The 21,230-nt window shown below is 21.8% G+C and overlaps 1 protein-coding gene across 3 annotated transcripts in view; it reads left to right on the forward strand.

Annotated features, from left to right (window-relative positions):
• Window positions 1-21,230, forward strand: part of LOC122511209 (Fanconi anemia group J protein homolog) — a 120,600-nt gene that overhangs the window by 92,727 nt on the left and 6,643 nt on the right. For all 3 annotated transcript variants that reach the window (XM_043626326.1, XM_043626327.1, XM_043626328.1), the window contains 7 exons: window positions 15,604-15,639; window positions 15,732-15,831; window positions 16,253-16,354; window positions 16,853-16,952; window positions 17,031-17,255; window positions 19,089-19,328; window positions 19,504-19,815. In XM_043626326.1, coding sequence (XP_043482261.1) covers window positions 15,604-15,639; window positions 15,732-15,831; window positions 16,253-16,354; window positions 16,853-16,952; window positions 17,031-17,255; window positions 19,089-19,328; window positions 19,504-19,815 — 1,115 coding nt within the window. The remainder of the gene's footprint in view (window positions 1-15,603; window positions 15,640-15,731; window positions 15,832-16,252; window positions 16,355-16,852; window positions 16,953-17,030; window positions 17,256-19,088; window positions 19,329-19,503; window positions 19,816-21,230) is intronic.

A 21,230-nucleotide genomic window follows, 5' to 3' on the forward strand; every position in this document is an offset into this window, starting at 1 on the left:
CGTAAATAAAAGAATATCATATTGTTATATGAACTCAATTCTATATCGAGAGAGTTGTATAAGTCCTTATGATAATAAATAAATATTGCGAGGAAAAGTTGAATTTTCGAATATGCGGTTACGGTTGATAAAATATATATATATATATATATATATATATATATATATATAGGTATAGTTTGAAAAAAGTATCTTTAAATTAGTACTCTCTAAGTCTGGATTAGTTAGAAATAAGTAATTATTAGTAAAATCGTGGCTAACATTTTGCTTTGGCAATTAGTAAAAAATAACTAATTATTAGTAAAATCGTGGATGACTTTTTGCTTCAGCAAAATTATACTCATTCAGGGTTGCACACAGCGCCTGGAAACCTGGAAAACCTGGAAATGTCAGAAAATTTTATAAATCTTGAAAAGACCTAGAAAAGTCTGGGAATTTTAATCGGAATCCTGGAAAATAATAATTTTCCAGGATACCGATTAAAATTTCCAGTTTTCTAATGTTATTAATTCAATTTTAAAAGAGTTTTGCGTTTACAATTTTCATAAATAGATAAACTTCAAAAGATTTTAATTTAAAATTTTGAATGAATTAATTAAATAATAAAAGTCTCACAGAAATTCTATTATTTACAAATTGTTTATAAATTTCTTCACGATAATTTAATTATTTTCATAAATAATTAAATTTTTTACATAGATTCAATTATTATCATAAATAATAAAAAAAAACTTTATAGGTTTTCATTCATTTTCATAAATTAATAAAACTCATCGCAGAATTTCAATTATTTTTAATACAATTTTCATGGAATTTCTCGAAAAATGGAATTATTCTTCAAAATTTTATTAAAATTCATCAAAGAAATTCAATTATTTTAAAAAACCTTTGCTATAATTTATTTATTAGAATTTAATTATTATTTTCGAAACATTTTTAATTGAATTTCTTGAAAGAATTAAATTATTTTCAAAAATTGTAATGAAATTTTTTTTAACAATTCAATTTTTTTCAAAATAATTTTAATAAAATTCTTCGTATAAATTTAATTAATTTCGATAATTTATCAAAATTCAATTATTTTCAATATCTACTATTTCAATAAGATTTCACTAAAGAATTAAATTATTTAAAAAGAAATATTAAAATTATAGTCTCAAGAATTCAATTATTTTCAGAAGTAATAAAATTCTTCGCAGAAATTCAATTATGGTCAAAAGTTTAAAAAAATTCTCTTCAAAATTTCAATTATCTTTATAAATAATAAAATTTGTTTTCCAAAATTCAATTATTTTCAAAAATTTTTAATAAAATTCTTGGCGAAATTTCAATGATTTTCAAAAACTTTTCTCAATTCAATCAAATTTTTTACAGAGATTCAATTATTTTTAATGCAATTTTAATCTAATTTCTCTATAAATGAAATTATTCTTAAAAATTTTATTGAAATTGGTCAAAAGAATTTTAATTACCTATTTAAAGATTTGTTGATAAAATTCTTTAAATGAGAGTTCAATTTTACTAAACATTTAATTATTCTTCAATAAATTGTTTCTTTTTTTATTTAAATAATTTAATTGTCATAGAATTTTCTAATAACAATTGATTTAAATATGAATTTCTACAAATTTAATAGTAAAATTTATTAATTCAAAAGCAAAAAGTCAGTGACTAATTACAATTAATAAACATTTTTACTAATTCAAATTCAGAGAGAAAGTATTATAACGTGAATTTTTAGAAATTGAATTTTGAAACGGTTTCAAATTATAATCTTTGAAAGTTTAAATTTTTCATACTTTTAACTGAAAATTGTGTAGATTTAATTTGCTTGAAAAAGTTTAATTAAATTTTTTTAAAGTTATTTGAACTTTTTATTTTCTAATATATATTAGATTGAAGAATATCCGAAAAATCGATGAAATTTCGTAAAATTGAATTGTAAACAAAAGAATTTGAAAATTTTCAAAGAAATTTTTCAAAAATTATTAAAAATAGTTGATTTATAGAAGAATTTTAGTTTTAAATTCTGGAAAACAATAATTGAATTGAAGTGATGAAAGTAATTTTGAATAATTTACAGTAACACTATTCTTATAATATAAAATAATGATTTTACCAGTCGGTCATTTTTAATTATTATTATATAAAACATGAAGATATCGATTGCTCCGAGTCGAAGATTCGGAGTGATCGATTTCTTCATGTTTTATAACAATTTTTTATAAGTTGTTTAATTTCAAAAAAGGTTGATTTTAAAATCGTTGAACATCTTAATTCTTAAACAAAAAAAAATTTTTGAACATCTTTATTCTTATGGAAAAATTATAATGACTAAATATTTATTTAAAAAAGATAAATATAAGAATCTTTATAAAACAATTTATTCTTTAGTAAACATTTTTACTAATACAAATTTAGAGATTAGAGATGTATATATCTTTTATTAAAAAGAGTTAAAAGTTCATAATTTAATAAAAAAAATTTTGAAAAGTAGAAGACGAAAATATCAAAAAATGAATAAAACATGTAATCAACGAACATATTGATATTGGCCAAAGTGCCTGGAGCATGACTTGAGGGGACGCGTCCGGTGTTCGAATCCCGGCCTCCAATATTCAATTTCTGTTTTGAAATGATGATTTTCCTGTAATGGCCATAAATATTTAGTCGAGAGTGTTACAATAATTATCATTCATGAATTCTGTATATATTTAAATGTAATGTTTTCATTAGGGGCAATTGAAAATTATTCAAATTTATGTGTATATATACAAATAATTAATCAACCGTGCAAATATATATAAATTTGATTACAAATTTATTGCACATTTTAGTAAATTGTTTTTATGCATTCTTTCTTCATCCAAGGAGATTTTTTTTTTTACAAAAATTTACATTATTAAAAGATTTGATTCAAGTTTTTAATTTTGAGAGAGAAAAAATTCTGAATATCAATTTTTATTAACCATACTATTTTCTTTCTATTCTTTATCACTAAACTAAAAGTGTGGGCATTTTTAAAAGATCAAACTCTTTCTCTTTTTTATTGAGAATTTCCACTTATTTAAAATTTGCTAATAAAACTAGAAATCAAAAAACTATTCTGAAAAATTATAATCAAATTCTTTAAAACGATTCATTTATTTTCAAAAATAAAATTTTACACAAGAATTCAATTATTTAACATAAAATTTTCGTAATTGCGATTATCTCGAAAACTAGAATCGACAATATGGGCCCTTTTCATGTGGACGTCCACATATATTCAATTCCTGTAACGAATTTTATTATTCATAAAAAAATTTAAATATTTATAAAAATAATTTAATTAATTGTATTCCCGAGAAATTTTTATAATTCATGAAAAGAATTGAATTCTTACGAAGATTTTGAAAAAATTTTTTTTAAATAATTGAATTCTGTTTAGAAATTTTATGAAGATATTAAAAATCTTTGAATTTGGAAAAGTTTTTAAAAATAATTTAATTCTACAAAGAATTCTATTTTTGACAATAATTGAATGTCTGTGTGGTATATTTTTATTAAATTTTTTTGAAAATAATTGAATTTCTAAATTATGCATTTTCTTATTTATGAAAATAGTTGAATTTTTGCGAACGATTTTATTAGAATTTTTTTTAAATAATTGAATTTCCAAGAAGAAATTTATTACTTTTAAAAATAATTAAATTCTTGTGATGAATATTGTTATTTATAAAAATAATTGAATTTTGCAAAGAATTTTATTAAAATGCCTGAAAATTATATAATTTTCGGAAATAATTTTCTTATTTATCGAGATAATTTAATTCTTTTGAAGAATTATTACTTCCTCATAGAGGAAGTATTGTCCATAATTTTGTAGAGTTTATTTAACTATTAAATTATTGTAACTATCTTGTAGGGTATTTAAAAATACATTGATTGACTCAAAATTCAATCACTATTACCATATTTATAAAAAGTTATTCATATATTTCTATTATTTTTATCTTCATGAGGAAGTAAAGTGTTCATGAAATGAGCACCAAAATTATAAAAAAAAATATACAATTTGGCAGCGGTTTTATGTAAATAATTGAATGAAAATAAATAATAAAAATATATTTAAAAAAATAAATAAATAATAAAAATAAATAATTGAATTAAATTATTTACATAATTTAATTCTTTTGAAGAATTATTTATGTAAATAATTGAATTCTAAGGAAGAATATTTTAAAAAACTAAAACAATAATTGAATTATTTCAAAAAATTTAATTACAATTATATTTAAAATAATTGATTTCTTTTATAGTATATTAAAATATTTGAAAATAATTGAATTCCTATGAAAAATTCTAATGTTTTTGTAAATAATTAAAGTCTTCCAAACAATTTTAAAAAATAATATGTCAATTGAATTGATCAGTCGGCAGTGTTTAATTTAATAAATTAAAGAAAACATTTTTTTAAATAATTGATTTTTTCGAGAAATTGAAATCAAATTTTCAAGAATAATTACATTTTTTGAGCAATTCCTGTAAAATTGTATGGAAAATAATTGAAATCCTGCGATGAATTTTATTATTTATGAAAATAATTAATTAGTTGCTAAGAATTTTATTAAAATTTTCAAAAATAATTGAATCCCTCAGAAGAATTGTATTATTTTTGAAAATAATTGAATTTTTCATAAAAATTTTGTAAACATTGTTTTAAATAATTAATTTTTTCGAAATATAATAAACATTATGAAAATTTTATTTTAAAAAATTTAATTTTTGGTGGAAAACTTTATTTGTGAAAATAATTGAATTTTTCGATTAATTAATTTAAAATAGTATTAAAAATAATTGAAATTCTTCCATGAGTTTTATTATGTATGAAAATAATTTAATTCTTGCTTTGAATTTTATGAAAATTTTCTTTTTAAATTGAATTTCCATGTAAATTGTTATTATTAGTGAAAGTAATTGAAATTTTATGAAGAATTGAATAAAAATTGTGTTAAATAACTTTAAAAAAAAATAGTAGATATTGAAAATCATTAAATTGCGAAAAGTTTTTAAAAATAATTAAATTTTTCCAAGAATTTTACTAAAATGCCTCAAAATAATTGAATTTTCGGGAATAATTTTGTTATTTATTGACATAATTGAATTCATGGGAAGAATTTTATTAAAATCTAAAAGAATAATTGAATTATTTCAAAAAATTAAATTCAAATTGTATTTAAAATAATTGATTTCTTTCGAACAATTTTATTAAAATATTAGAAAATAAATGAATTCCTGTGAAAAATTCATACATTTTTTAAATAATTGAATTCTCCCAGAGAATTAAAAAAAACATTTTTTTAAATAATTGATTTTTTCGAAAAATTGAAATTTAATTTTTTAAGAATAATTAAATTTTTCGAGCAATTCCTATAAAATTGTAATAAAAATATTTGAAAAGCTGCGATGAATTTTATTATTTATGAAAATAATTGAATAGTTGATACGAATTTTATTAAAATTTTCGAAAATAATTGAATTCCTGAGAGGAATTTTATTATTTATGAAAATAATTTAATTATGGCGAAAAATTTTATTAAAATGTTTAAAAAGAATTGAAGTTCTGTGAAAAACATTTTTTTTTTTTTTAATAATTGAATTCTTTATAAGAATTTTATAAACATTATTTTAAATAATTAATTTTTTCGAAATATTTATTAGCATTAAGATAAGAAAGAAGTAAATATTTTTGATGAAAATTAGGAAAAATGTTAGGAAAATAAAAATTTAAAATGGAATATTTGTGAGTTTTATTGTTAAAGTTTCTAAAACGAGTTTTTTTGGTCGTCAAGTTTAATTTTTCGATATAGCTATACTTTTTTAGTTTGAAAGGTACTTTTTCCTACTTTTTTTAAAATTAATTGTCGAGTGCGAAGTCTGCGAGTGCAAAATAAATTCTTTTCTCTTTGTCTTCTTTTCCTTCTAAGTGATAAGTGCCTTGCACTTATCACTCCTGGAGATAACTTTTAACGAAGAAGAAAAATGGCGACTTGATAAAATATATAGAAATAGAGAAGAAATAAGAGATGCTTCGCGAAGAGAGAGGCGGAGAAAGACAGTCATTGAGTTTGATGATTATTTGAGATGAATCAATTGCACACCCTAGCTCTTGGATGTAATTCTGCAAATGGAAGCTTCTCAATGAACGTTGGCCAGCTGCCGTATGACTGTTTGCCGGCAGCTATTAATAAACGTGCTCTGGCCAATCGGATAAATGGAAATGTGCACCCGCGTATATAATTACAGCCACGATGACAACGGACTGTTAATTAACATTTAACATGACCAGGCATTGACAGTGCCTTTGCCCTTTTACCATCGCGGACGATATAATAACGAATAAAGTGCGTAGTGTGTTTGTTTATTCATCATTGCTCAAACAGAAGCGCGAGCGTACAATCGACCTACTGAATCGAGTTCATTCATATATATGTGAATTTAAATTGTTATTGATGATTGGCGCAAAACTGGCTGCCACTGTTCTAGAAGTCAGTGTCAATAAATAATTTACTCTTGTTACAAGAACCAAGAAAACCGGGAAAACCCGGGAATAAGCCATAGGAATTTTATGCCGAACCAGGAATTTTTTCACCAAATTAAAAACAGTTTTATTATTTAAATTTGTTTTTTAAAAACCGCAGGCTTCGCACTCATGTACTAAAACCTACTATTTACTACTTTTTTGACTTTTTTTTACGTTATGCTACTGTTTGGGTGCTTTTTTTATATTCGAAATCAAAAAACTATTCTCAAAAATTATAATCAAATTCTTTAAAACGATTCAATTATTTTCAAAAAATATTCGAAATTCAATTATTCTTAAAAAATTATAATCAAATTCTTTAAAACGATTCAATTATTTTCAAAAAATATTCGACATTCAATTATTTTTAAAAAATTATAATCAAATTCTTTAAAACGATTCAATTATTTTCAAAAAATATTCGAAATTCAATTCTTTTCAATATCTAGTATTTTCATCAAAATTTCGCAAAACAATTCAATTATTTAACAAAAAAATTGATAACATTCATCCAAAATTCAATTATTTTCATAAATAATAAAATATCCACAGGAATTCAATTAATTTAGAATATCATTTTCAAAAAAATTTAGAAAAAATCAATTATTTAACAAAATTTTTATACAATTCTTCACAATAATTCAATTACTTTCCACTAATAATAACATTTTTCATGGAAATTCAATTTAAAAAAAAATTTTTTTAATAAAATTCTAAGCAAGAATTCAATTATTTTCATAAATAATAAAATTCATCGAAGAATTTCAATTATTTTTTATACTATTATTTCTTATAAATTCCTCGAAACATGCAATTATTTTCATAAATAATTAAATTTTTACCGGAATTCAATTATTTAAATCAATTTTTTTTCAATGCACTTTTAATATAATTTCTTAAAAGAATTAAATTATTTTAAAAAATTTTAATAAAATTCTATACAAGAATTCAATTATTTTCAATAAAATTTTAATTAAATTTGTTGAAAAAATTTGTAAGATTTCAATTATCCTCATAAATAATAAAATATTTCGCGAGAATTAAATTATTTTTATAAATAATGAAATTTGTACAGGAATTCAATTATTTAAAATTCATATTTCATAAAATTTTTCGAATATAATCGATTATTTAAAAAAAAAATTTTATAGATTTCTTGATAAGAATTTAATTATTTTCATAAATAATAAAAGTTATCGCACAATTTTAATTATTTTTTCTAGACTTTTAAATGAATTTCTCGAAAAATACAATTATTCTTAAAAATTGTATTAAAATTCTTTCACAGAATTAAATTATTTTAAGATATTTTAATAAAATCTTTTATCAAAATTCTTTATAAGAATTCTAGGAAAATATTCAATTATTCAATAAATTGTTTATTTTTGTATGTAAATAATTGAATTGTTATAAAATTTTCTAATAATAATTTAATTTAATTATAATATTTATTGTATTTCGAAAAAATTAATTATTTAAAATAATGTTTATAAAATTTATATGAAGAAATCAATTATTTTCAAAAATAACAGAATTTTTCACAGAAATTCAATTCTTCTTAAACATTTTAATAAAAATTTCACAGTGATTCGATTATAAATAATAAAATTTTTCTCAGGAATTCAATTATTTTTGAAAATTTCAATAAAATTCATAGCAACTATTCAATTATTTTCATAAATAATAAAATTTATCGCAAGATTTCAATTATTTCTAATACAATTTTACAGGATTTGTTTAAAAAATGTAATTATTTTTAAAAATTTAATTTCAATTCCTCGAGAAAATTAATTATTTAAAAAAATGTTTTTTTTAAATTCGTTGGATGAATTTAATTATTTACAAAAATATTAGAATTTTTCACAGGAATTCAATTATTTTCATAAATAACAATATTCGTCACAAGAATTCAATTATTTTTAAAAGTAATAAATTTCTTCTTCTAAATCCAATTATTTTGAAAATTCTAATAAAATCGTTCCCAAGAATTATCAAATATATTCATAAATAATAAAATGCTTTTTGTGAATTGAATTACTTTTAAAAAAATTTAATAAAATGCCACACAGACAAAATTCTAGAAAATAATAATTGAATTGAAATGAACGAAAATAATTTTTAAGAAGTTACAGTAAAAATATTTTTTATAGAAAAAAGTAATTATCTTATCACTCGGTCATCTTTAATTCTCATAAATTGTTGAATTTCAAAAAGATTTGAATTTGAATGTTTTGAAGATCGTAATTCCTACGGAAAAATAATAATGATTAAATATTTTTTTTAAAAATAATGAAGTTATTGCTATGTTTTCGAATAATTTACAATTTAAGAAATTCGAAAATGTATTAGAACAGTTTTTTGAAAATCTAATAATTTTTTGAGTGAATCATAGAATATTCTTATTAAGTTCAGGGAAATATAGTCAAAATTTTGTCTGGAAATCAGGGAAAAGTCAGAGAAAAACAAAATTAAATTTTTGTAACAATTAAAATCGAATCATTTAAAAAAAAATTTTTCTAAAAGCTATATGATAAAAAATTTAAATTATATATGCAAGTTTTATAAACAAATACATTTTTTCCCCTTTTTGAGGAAAACAATTCCCCTTTTCACCTTTCTTGAGAAAAAAAAGGTACTGTGATGCCTGAAATTGTGAAAGGGGTTATTTTTGGTAAAATTCAAAGCCAAAAAGCTTGGTGAAGACGACGCTAAATTTGAAAATAATGTATTTTTATGAAATAAGATAAATTTTGGAAATATTATGGAACTTGAATATACACCTGGAAAAGTTGAGCTCTCGACGAATGGCCCGGAGATATTTATCGCATCGCATATTCCCCATTGGCACACCTAAGTGTACATACAGTTACTGCATATTGACATGCACGTGCAAAGCTTACACATGAAATTCGTGCATTAGAGGATGAGGATTCCTCATCGATGGCTAAATGCTGGCTAAATGCTGGCTGATGCTGGCCGATTGGAGGCTAGGCGTAAGGAAAAGGAGCAAGTGAGATGGAGTCCGGCAACCCCATCCGGCCAAGGGGCAGGGCCGGCGGAACTAAATTTTTTAGACTATGGAGTTTAATGGCTCTTATAACTGATGACCGGGGGGGGGGGGGGGAAGGTAAAATTAAAAACTTAAATTATTTAGTTGACTGATATAATTTATTCAATATTACATTACAAAAACAATTTATCTTTATTTGTGAATCCTACAACTTATTTTCAATAATTTTTCTTGGAAAAATATATTTATTAATAAAATGTGTCATGATTTTAGTCTATGGAATTCCATACTCTATCCACGGCAGAGTATGGAGTGCTCCATAGTCTCCATATAGGTTCCGCCGGCCCTGCCAAGGGGACGGGGCCAATCAGAGTGTGCGGACTTTGAGGGTGTCGTTGCCTGGCAACCCCAGCACACCCAACACCCAAGGGGAGAAAACTCTCCCAAGGGGGGTCTCATCCGTGAATACAGTCCGCATCGAAAGTTATCGCACCCTTGAGATAAATATCTCTCTATCTATGTGGCAATGGTCTTCATACTTTTTCTTCTTCTTTTTCTTCTTTTTCATCTTCTTCTTTATCTTCTTCATTTTCTTTTTCATTATCTTCTTATTCTTCTTCTTGTCCTTCATCTCCTTTTTCTTTATCTTCTTCTTCTTCTTTTTCATCATCATGTTTTTCTTTATCTTCTTCTTCTTGTTGTTCTTCATCTCCTTCATCATCATTTTTTTCTTTATCTTTCTTCTTCTTCTTCTTCTTTTCTTCATCTTCTTCTCGTTCATTTTCATATTCTTCTTCTTGTTCTTCATCTTCATCATCATCTTTTTTTTCTTTATCTTCTTGTTCTTCTTCTTCATGATCATGTTTTTCTTTATCTTTTTCATCTCCTTCATCATTTTCTTCTTTTTCTTTATCTTCTTGCTCTTCTTCTTCTTCTTTTTCTTCCTCTTCTTTTAATTACTTTTGATATTCATTTGTTACACTTTCTTTTGCTTTCTTTTTGAGAACATTTGCGACGAGCTAGCAGGGCTCGAACTAGGTCCGTAAGTCCCGTAAAGGTCCGTAACTTTGCTTGAAGTCCGTAAAAGTCAGTTTTTTTTTAAAAAAAAAAAGGTCCGTAAAGTCCGTAATTTGATTGAAAAAAGAACGAAAAGTTCGTAAATTGTATACGATATAATTTGGAGAATTTTAGTGAAATTACAAATTAATGCAGAAATTCAATTTTATTCTCAAAAGGAATAAAATTATTCTTCGCAAAAATTCAATTATGTTCAAAAGTTTTAGAAAATTTCTTCAAAATTTCGATTATCTTTGGAAATAATATTAAATTGTTCTCCGAAATTCAATTATTTTCAAAAATTTTAATAAAATTCTTGGCAAAATTTCAATTATTTTTAATACAATTTTAATCGAATTTCTCGAAAAATGTAATTACTTAAAAATTTTAATAAATTCGTCAAAAAAAGTCAATTATTTAAAAATTTATTGAGAAAATTCTTTATGAGAATTTAATTTTAAGAAACATGCAATTATTCAATAAATTATTTTTTTTTGTATTTAAATAATTGAATTCTAGTAGAATTTTCTAATAAAAATTGATTTAAAAATGGATTTTAGTTTAAATTTTTGAAAAGATTACAAATTAAAATCTTCGAAAATCTGAATTTTTCATATTTTTAATTAATAATCATGTGGAATTAATTTTATTGAGAAAGTTTAATTGCGGTAAAATTTAATTGTAAACAAATAAATTTGAAAATTCTCAAAGAATTTTTTCAAAAATTATTAAACATAATGCATTTATAGAAGAATTTTATTTGAAAATTGTAGAAAATAATAATTGAATTAAAATTTCTGAAAATAATTGAATTTTATTACTTTTAAAAATAATTGAATTCTTGTGGTGTATACTATTATTTATTAAAATAATTTGACTTTGCAATGAATTCAATTAAAAATCCTGAAAATTATTGAATTTTGTCGAAGAATTTTGATATTTATTTATAAAGATAATTGAAATATGGACAAGAATTTGTTTTAGATTTTTTTAAAAATGAATGAATTTCTGAAAAGAATTTTATTATTTTGGAAAATAATTGAATTCCTGTTATGATTATTGTTATTTATGAAAATAATTGAATTTCACAATGAACTTAATAAAAATCCCTTAATAATTCAATTGTGGCGAAGAATTTTCCTATTCATTTATAAAGATAATAATTGAAATATTGACGTGAATTTTTTAAAAAAATTTTGAAAATAATTGAATTTTTGGAAAGAATTTTAATATTTATTAAGATATAGTTGTATTCTTTCAAAGAATTGCGTTAAAATTTTTAAAATTGAAACTAATTTCAACTGAAAAGTTACAAATTTTTGTATAAATTCAATTATTTTCAAGAGTAATAATATTCTTCGTAAAAATTAAATATTGTTCGAAAATAATAAAATTCTTCTTAGGGATTCAATTATTTCCACAAATAATAAAACTCATCGCAGAATTTCAATTATTTTTAATACAATTTTAATCGAATTTGTCGAAATATGTAATTATTCTTAAAAATTTTCTTAAAATTTGTCGAAAGAATTCAACTATTTAAAAATTTGTTAATAAAATTCTTTATGGGAATTGAATTCTTGTGGAATTTTCTAATAAAAATTGATTTAAAAATTAATTTCAGTTAATATTTTAGATAATAATTAAATATTAAAAGCAATATATAGCGTGAGTTTTTAGAAATAATTGAATTTTGAAAAGGTTTCAGATTAAAATCTTTGAAAATTTGAATTGTTCATATTTTTAACTAACTATTCTGTGGAATTAACTTTTTTTGAGAAACTTTAATTGTGGATTTTTTTTTTAATTATTTAAAGTTTTTATTTTCTAATATATATATATTTAATTGAAGAATTTACGAATAATGGAAATTTTGTAAAATTTAATTTTAAACAAATAAATTTGAAAATTCTTAAAGAACTTTTTAAAAAATTATTAAAAATACTGGATTTATAGAGGATGTTGAGTTAAAAACACGAAAAAAATTTCAATTTTGTAAAAGTTTCAAATTATTGCAAAAATTAAATTTTGTTCAAAAGTATAATAAAATTTTTCTTAGGAATTCAATTATTTTCACAAATAATAAAAGTCATAGCTGAATTTCAATTATTTTTAATACAATTTTAATGGAATTTCTCGAAAAATGTAATTATTATTAAATATTTTATTAAAATTCGTTGATAGAATTTTAATTTTTTGAAAATTTGTTGATAACATTAAATTATTTATTTTTGTATTTAAGTAATTGAATTCTAGTAGAATTTTCTAATAAAAGTTAATTAAACAATTAATTCCAGTTAAAATTTTAGATAATAATTGAATATTAAAAGCAATATAGCGTGAATTTTTAAAAATAATTGAATTTCGAAATTAATTTCTTGAAAAAGTTTAATTGAATTTTTTTAATATTATTTTATGTTTTGATTTTCTAATATATATTTAATTGAAGAATTTACGAATAATTGAAATTCGTGAAATTGAATATTGTAAACAAATTGATTTGAAAATTGTCAAAGAACTGTTTCAAAAATTATTATTAAAAATAATCGATTTAAAGAAGAATTTTAGTTTTTAATTCTTGTAAATAATAATAAAATTGTTTATATTGTGGCCTTGGGTCCAAAAGATTTGAGAAAGTTGTTAAAAATCAGCAATTATTACTTTATTTCATCGAATGCATTTTCACTGTGAACACAGCTCATCAGGACTACAGAAAAAAATATAAAAAAGGTTGAGTAAATAGAAAATATGAAATCAATAGCAACATTGTGTGTGGAATAGACCTACCACATTGTTCAATGATACAAATTTATAAAACTTTTAAAAAATTAAATTCGAAAAGTTTTTAAAGGCCAACATAACCTCAAAGTCGAGACCTGTCAAAAAATGGAATAAAATTTGTTCGGATTTACTGGATTCTTGTTTGAACAAGATCCATCGAGACTTCCTTCATTTTATAATAAATAAAAATCCAACAGAACATTCCAAATTGATAAATAAACATAAAAATAATAAACAAAATAAATAACACATGTGCTCATCATTACAAAGGACAGTGATGTACATGTAATGATTGTAACGGCATATATATTGGCCAGACAATACAAGAACTAAGAAAAAGAGTTTCTGCTCATAAACATTCACAACTACGCAAAAAGACCAACACAGCGTTATGTAAACACTCTACGAATTTAAAATTTAAAATTTTTCATTTTTATTCCGTAAAGTCCGTATTTTTAAATACTTTCACTGATTCGAGCCCTATTATTCGAACATTGGATTAAGATTGATTATAAATTTATAAACAACGATTGAATTGTAAAGCCGTTGTAGATTTCGTATAAACCAAAAATCCAGTGAGATGGAATAAAAAGGAGTGAAACTAAACGAGAAATAAAAAATTATTCCGCGCAAAAGCAAAAGCAAAAAAATAAAAATAATAATACAATAGAAAAATTTGATCTCTGATCCCATAGGACACATATTATATAGTAATAGTATATATATATATATTTGAAGGTCCTGAGGAAAATAGTGATGCTTGCACATTTTTTCTGTTCCTTTTTTCAAATTGCATCCCAACAATGGCTTGTAACTCTTGGCTAAAAGCGGATTAGAGATGGCTTTAAAAAGTTGAGTTCACTACATATTAGAGAATTGTCGTTGCAGGAGATCATTTCGGGTTTTCTGACTCTAAAATTCGTACAAACGGCTTAAAGCAGGTTGTCCTTCGGCTTCTTCTCCTTTTCAACCGAGCGATTAGCCTCGTCCTGCTTCCTCCTTGGATTAAAACCATTCTATTGATGTCATTCAATGTACTTACTTTCCTTTTATATTACGGCAAAATGTTTTGACATACCCACCACTTTAGTCCATCAAAATACACGTTTTCATTCTTTATTTTTCTCTTATTTCTCTTATTTCTCTTTTTTCTCTATATATCATTATTATCGAATTTCACCCCCTTCATTCATTCGCTCATTCTTTGTCATTTATTAAATTTGCAAAAAGAATAAAATTTCATTCTAAAAGAGAGAAAAAAAAATCCCGTTTTCTTTACTTTTTTGCGAGGTAAATGTGTAAACATTTAAAAAAGTTTAAAAAAACGGTAATATTGTTTTTATTTTTTTTATAATTTTAAAGTTAATAAATACCTAATATTTGTTGCTATTTTTTTCCTATTTCTTATAGCTAAATAAATTCATGAATACAAAATTCAATTCTTATATAGAATTTCTATTAAAATTGCATTGTAAATAATTGATTTCTTTCGTAGAAATTTAATGAAAAATGTTACTTAAGTAATTGAATTCTTGTGAAAATTCAATTATTTATGAAAAGAATTGAATTTTTTGCGAAGGATTTTAGTAAAATTCTTTTAAATAATTGAATTCTTTTGGGGAAATTTCATTAAAATAGTCAATTTTGAAAATAATTGCGAATTTCGAAAAATATTTTTAAAATTAATTGAATCGTTTTTAAGAAATTTATTGAAATTTTTGAGAAATAAATATAAATTTTTTGGCTTTAAAGTTTGTCAAAAATAGCTTTCTTTGCAGTTTTAACCCGTTTTTTGGAAAAAAGGGGCGTTTCCGATAAGTCATACTATTTTTTTCTTATTCTTTATCACTAAATAAATTTCCTTATCACTAAATTTTGAAATTTAGTGTGGTCTTGGTAAAATTTTTTAGCTTTGAAATTTGACAAAAAATCTTTTGATCTCGATAGAATTTAATTATTTTCAAAAATTTCAATAAAATTCTTCTAAACAGTTAAATTATTTTCGTAAATTTTTAGAATTTTTGTTTTAGTCAATTAAACGTTATTTGCTTCAAATACTGAAATATTATTGTTTCAAATACAATTTATTTAATATAAATGAGAAAAAAAAAGTTTATGATTTTTATTAATCATAAATTAAATGTTTGTTAATTGAAATTAATTTTTTAATTTATTGTTTAAATTGTTTCAGTTGAAGCAAAGGTGAAAAAAGCTCAAGCCAGTAAAGGTGAGTAAAAATATATTGAAATTTACTTTCTTGATTGTACTATAGTCAATTTACTTTGGTTATAATCAATAAATATTTTTTTATTTAAATAGACGAAGCTGGCGGTTCAAACGATGTTAAGAAAGATTATGAAATGGATGTAGAAATCGACGACGGTTTTCTCACTCTTAGCAAAGCGATCGACGAAATGGCGTAAGTAATTTCAAAAATTCTTTATTCAATCTTTTTTCATTGCAAAAAAAAAGTTTATTTAATTCAAGCAATTGTCTAACTGCGACAACTTATCAAATTGTAAAATTATTATTTGTATCGAATAATTATTATTTTTATTTTGATATTTATTTAAAAAAAAAAAATTTGATATTTATTTAAAACAAAAAAAAAAAATTTTTTATTGTTTCAAAGAAAGAAACAATTGCTTAGAATTAAAATTTATTTGCGCAACAAGTTAAAATTATTAACATCCAGAATATTTTGATTTATCTGGTAAATAGTCAAGTAGAAGATTTATATTTGAATAAAAATGAATTTTTTTATCATTGTAAAGATTGACATTATAAATACTTTTATCTTTTTAAAGATTAATTTTGTAAATTTTACTTATTTGTTTTAGACCCAGAACAAAAGTTCCGAAGATTTACTACGGATCGAGAACGCATAAACAAATTGAACAAGTAATAAGGGAACTTAAAAAAACAGCCTATAGAGATAAACCGTAAGTATTCAATTAAATACCACGATTAATTTTCAAAAAACGACAAATTAGAGTAGTTTTACTTTACAACGAGAGGGAATTTTTATTAAACAACTAAATTGGTAGCAAAGGTGAAAGTAAAATCATGTTCGAATTAATTTCGAATATTCTCATTCGCTGAAATAACTATTGTTTTTTTAATTTTTTAATTAATGACATACTTTATTTTTATTTTTTTTTAGTATGTCATTAAATTTTTAATTTTTTAATCAATAATTTTCTATGTGTATAATTATATTATTTTTATATTTTATTGTTATGTTTATTTATATACTTATTTTTACATTTATTTTTATTTTTACATTTGTTCTTATATTTATATTCATTTTTATTTTTAATTTTATTTTTACATTGATTTCTATTTTTAAGTTTATTTTTATTTCTATTTTTAAACTTATTTTTATTTATTTATTTATTATTTATACTGATTTTTATTTTTCTATTTGTTTTCCTTTTTAGAATGACTATATTGAGCAGCCGAGAACACTCCTGCATTCAACAAACAACTGGTAAAAAATCGAAAACACAATTATGTAATGAACTCTTGGATCCACTGAAGGTTCGTTTTTACTTGTTTTTTTTAAATTTTTATCTACTTTTAAAAATTTGACTAACATGAGTTTATTTATCTTTACAGAAAGTGGGCTGTCCTTATTATACGGAGAAAAACAAGACCGATATGGGTTCTAATATAAAATTAAGACATTACGGTATTGATGGACCATGGGATGTTGAAGACCTGGTTGAATTGGGAAAAGAGATTGGTTGCTGTCCATATTTTTCAGCAAGACAATTAATGGCCGAAGCTGACATCATATTTTGTCCCTATAATTATATAATCGATCCTCAAATTCGAGACACTGTAAGTGAAATTAAATATTTGTTCCTAAATTTCAAGAGCGGTTTCTTATTATTTTGTAAATTAAAAAACTTTATATTTTCAAGAATGAACATCAATTTTTGAACGATTACAGATTCAAAATTTAAAGAATTCACTTATTAAGTACATAATATTAAATATTCTTGATTATTATTATTAAAAAATGTTAATAAAATTTGTCGCAAGAATTTAATTATTCTCGTAAATAATAAAATTCTTTAGAGCAATTAAATTATTTTCAATACAATTTTAATAAAATTTCTCGAAAGAATACAATTATTTTTAAAAATATTAACTAAAATCGATTATTTTTAAGAATTTTAATATAAATTCAATTATTTTCAACAATTTTTTATGAAATTCTTTTTAAAAAAATCATTATTTTCAAAACTTTTAATAAAATTCCTTCAAAAAATTCAATTACTTTCAAAAATTCTGATAAAATTCTTCGAAACAATTCAATTATTTTTCTAAATTGTAAAATTCTTGCTAAGAATTCAATTATTTTTGTAAATAATTTCTAAAAAATTCAATTATTTTTAATACAATTTCAATAAAATTTCTCTGACAGGTTTAAATATTTTTAAAAATTTTAATAACATTTTTCTAAACAATTCAATTGTTCTCAATAGTTTTGAATAAAATTCTTTGTAAACTTCAATTATTTTTAAAATTTTTAATTAAAATTATTTTAAAAAATTACATTATTTTTACAAAATTTAATGAAATCAGTCAAAAAAATGCAATTATTTACAAAAACTCTAATAAAGTTGTTTAAAAGAATTCAATTATTTGAAGAAATGTTGATAAAATTCTTGAAATGAATTCAATTATATATTCAATTTTTTTTAATACTCTAATAGAATTCAATGATTTTTAGTACATCGAAAATTTAATTATTTCTGAAAATAATTGAATTCTTGAATAGAATTTTATTGAAATAATTGAATTATTGAATTCAATTATTTTCATATTTTATTATTTACAATAATTTTTTTTAGTACATCAATTCAATTCAATTGTTCTAAAAAGTTTTTAATAGAATTCTTTGTAACTTTCAATTAATATTACTTTAAAAAATACTAACTTTTATTTATAAATTGACTTTTTGCAAAGAATTTTATTATAATATTATTGAAAATAATTGAATTATTCATAAAATTTAATTACTTTCAAAATTTTCAGTAAAAATTAATAAAAAAAACTCCACTATTTTTAAGAATATTGAAATAAATTTTTTAAAACAATTCAATTATTTTAAAGAATTTTAATATTACATTTTAATTATATTTTCTCGAAAGAATTGAATTATTGAAAAAAATGTTGATAATATTCTCGAAGTGAATTCAATTATTTTCAAATTTTTTTATAAATACTTTCTAAAAATTCAATGATTTTTAGTACATCAATTTTAAAATTTAAAACATTTTTTAAAAAAAATTATTTAAAAAGTTAGAAAACAAAAAAGCAAACAGCAACTAACTTTAAACTGCGAACAGATTACCGAAACACAACGATTATTAATATAGATTATTCTACAGAAAAACTGTTTTTTACAAAAATTTGTTTAGTTTTGTTTTTTATTTTTTAATAAATTCAATTTCGTTACATTTATTTTATTTATTTTTGTTTATTTCAATCTTACACGGGTTTGAAAAAAACCCTTTTATAAATTTGTTTAATTTCGTTTAGTTTAATGGGGTTTAATTTCGTTACAATTATTTTAATTTTATTTGTTTATTTCAATCTCACACGGGTTTGAAAGAAACATTTTTGAAAAGAAAAATTTTGCCTAATTTACTAATTTAATTACAGATGCAACTAGATTTAAAGGACCAAATAATTATACTGGACGAAGCGCACAATATCGAAGATATTTGCCGAGACGTTGCCAGCAAAACTATTCGAGAAGATGAAGTAGAAGAATGCATTAAAGAATGTATTAATCTTGAATTAGTAGTGCGTGACGATATATTAAAATCAACCTACAATACTATTTACGAATACTGCAAACAATTGATAAACTTTCTCAAGATTCAACTTGTTTCCCCAATTGTAAGTAATTTTCAATCAATTATCACAAACCTTACAATTACGTGGAATAAATTGCAAACTGAATTCTTTTCAAGTCATTTTAGAACATTTATTCTTTTTTTAATGTATTTAATGTACATTTTAATTATTTAATAACATTGAATTGAAGTGAATAAATTTTTTTTTCGTATTTTAGAATGGCGGTGAAGAATCGTGCAGTGCTTACTGGAAGGGTGACGAGCTGATGCAATTATTGGAAATTAATAAATTGGGAAAACCAATGATGAGTCAATTTATCATGGCTTGTAAGAAGGTTATTATAGAATATAATAACGCGAAAGAAAATATTCGTGATCAGGCGAAGAAAGCACCGCCGATAATAATATCAATGAATACAAAAAGACTATTGGAGGATCTTCTTTTTGTGATCGAAAAAATTTCTTCTATTAAATTCTCTCAAGATTTTCGAGCTTGCATTACGGAAAGTGAAGTCCGCGATTATAAATCGGTAAGTTGCAATTTTATCACTAAATTTCGATTTAATATTTTTAAATACCTTTTTTTAAATTACCTTTTTCTTAAATTAATATTTTAAATAAACTTTTTCTTTAATTAATATTTTCAATTACCTTTTTGTTTAATGAATCAGGGTGTCTACTGGTCCTTGAAGTCCTGGAATTTGAAAAAATGTCCTGAAATGTCCTTAAATGTCCTGGATTTTAAACTTTTGTCCCTGAATTTTCCATTTTTTGCTTTTCAATATTTAATAATTTAAAAATTTTACTCAAATTTAAAAAAAATAATTTTTTTGATCCATCAAAAAATAATTTTAATTTGTCATTTGATTAAAGAAACTGGTATCTACAATATTGATTTTGAACTCTTTTTATAATAAAATAAATATTTTTGTTCAAGTAGGTTAATTTAAATTATGTTATTCGTGATATGAAATATTATTACACGGGGTTGCCAAAAAATTTTAATTTTGTTTTTCCCTGACTTTTCCCTGATTTCCAGACAAAATTTTCACTTTTTTCCTGACCCTGAAGAACATTAATAACTTCTTTTTTAAATAAATATTTAATCATTATTATTTTTCTATAGGAATTATGATTCTCAAATTCAATAACTTATGAGAATATTTATAATAAAACATGAAGAAATCGATCACTCCTCATGTTTTATAATAAATTTAAGATGACAAAGTATTTCCCGAGAATTCAATTATTTAAATACAAAAATAAATAATTTATTCAGTAATTGCATGTTTTTTTAAATTGAATTTTTATGAAGAATTTTATCAAAATTTTATAAAAGTAATTGAAATTCTGCGATAAGTTTTGTTATTTATGTAAATAATTGAATTCTTGCAACGATTTTTATTAAAAATCTTTTTAAAGAATTGAATTCCTGTGAAGAATTTTATTTGTAAAAATAATTGAATTCCAGAGAAAAATATTATTATTTATGAAAATTGTAATTAATTTCTTGTGAAGAATTTTATTCAAATTTTTTTAAATAATTGAATTTTTCAGAATTTTTAAAAACTTTTTAAAAATAATTAAATTTTATTAAAAAATTGAAAATAATTTAAATGTGACAAAGAATTAAAACAAATTTTTTTTAAATAATTGAATTCCTGTGAAAATGCTTATTTTTGAATTGAATCCTTGGGAAGAATTTTATTAAAATTTCTTAAATAATTGAATTGCTGAGAAGAATTTTATTTTTTACGAAAATAATTGAATTGTTTCGAAGAGTTTTACAAACATTTTTGACAATAATTGTATTTGTAGAAAAATGTTGTATTTCACGGAAATAATTGTATTCTATGACCGATTTTATTATAATTTTTCAAATTTATAAAGCATTTTACCAAATTTTTTAAAAATAATTAAATTCTCAAGAAAGAAAATAATTGAT

The sequence above is a fragment of the Leptopilina heterotoma genome, unplaced genomic scaffold (assembly GCF_015476425.1).
Source record: "Leptopilina heterotoma isolate Lh14 unplaced genomic scaffold, ASM1547642v1 Lhet_81, whole genome shotgun sequence".
Taxonomy (NCBI): Eukaryota; Metazoa; Arthropoda; class Insecta; order Hymenoptera; family Figitidae; genus Leptopilina; species Leptopilina heterotoma.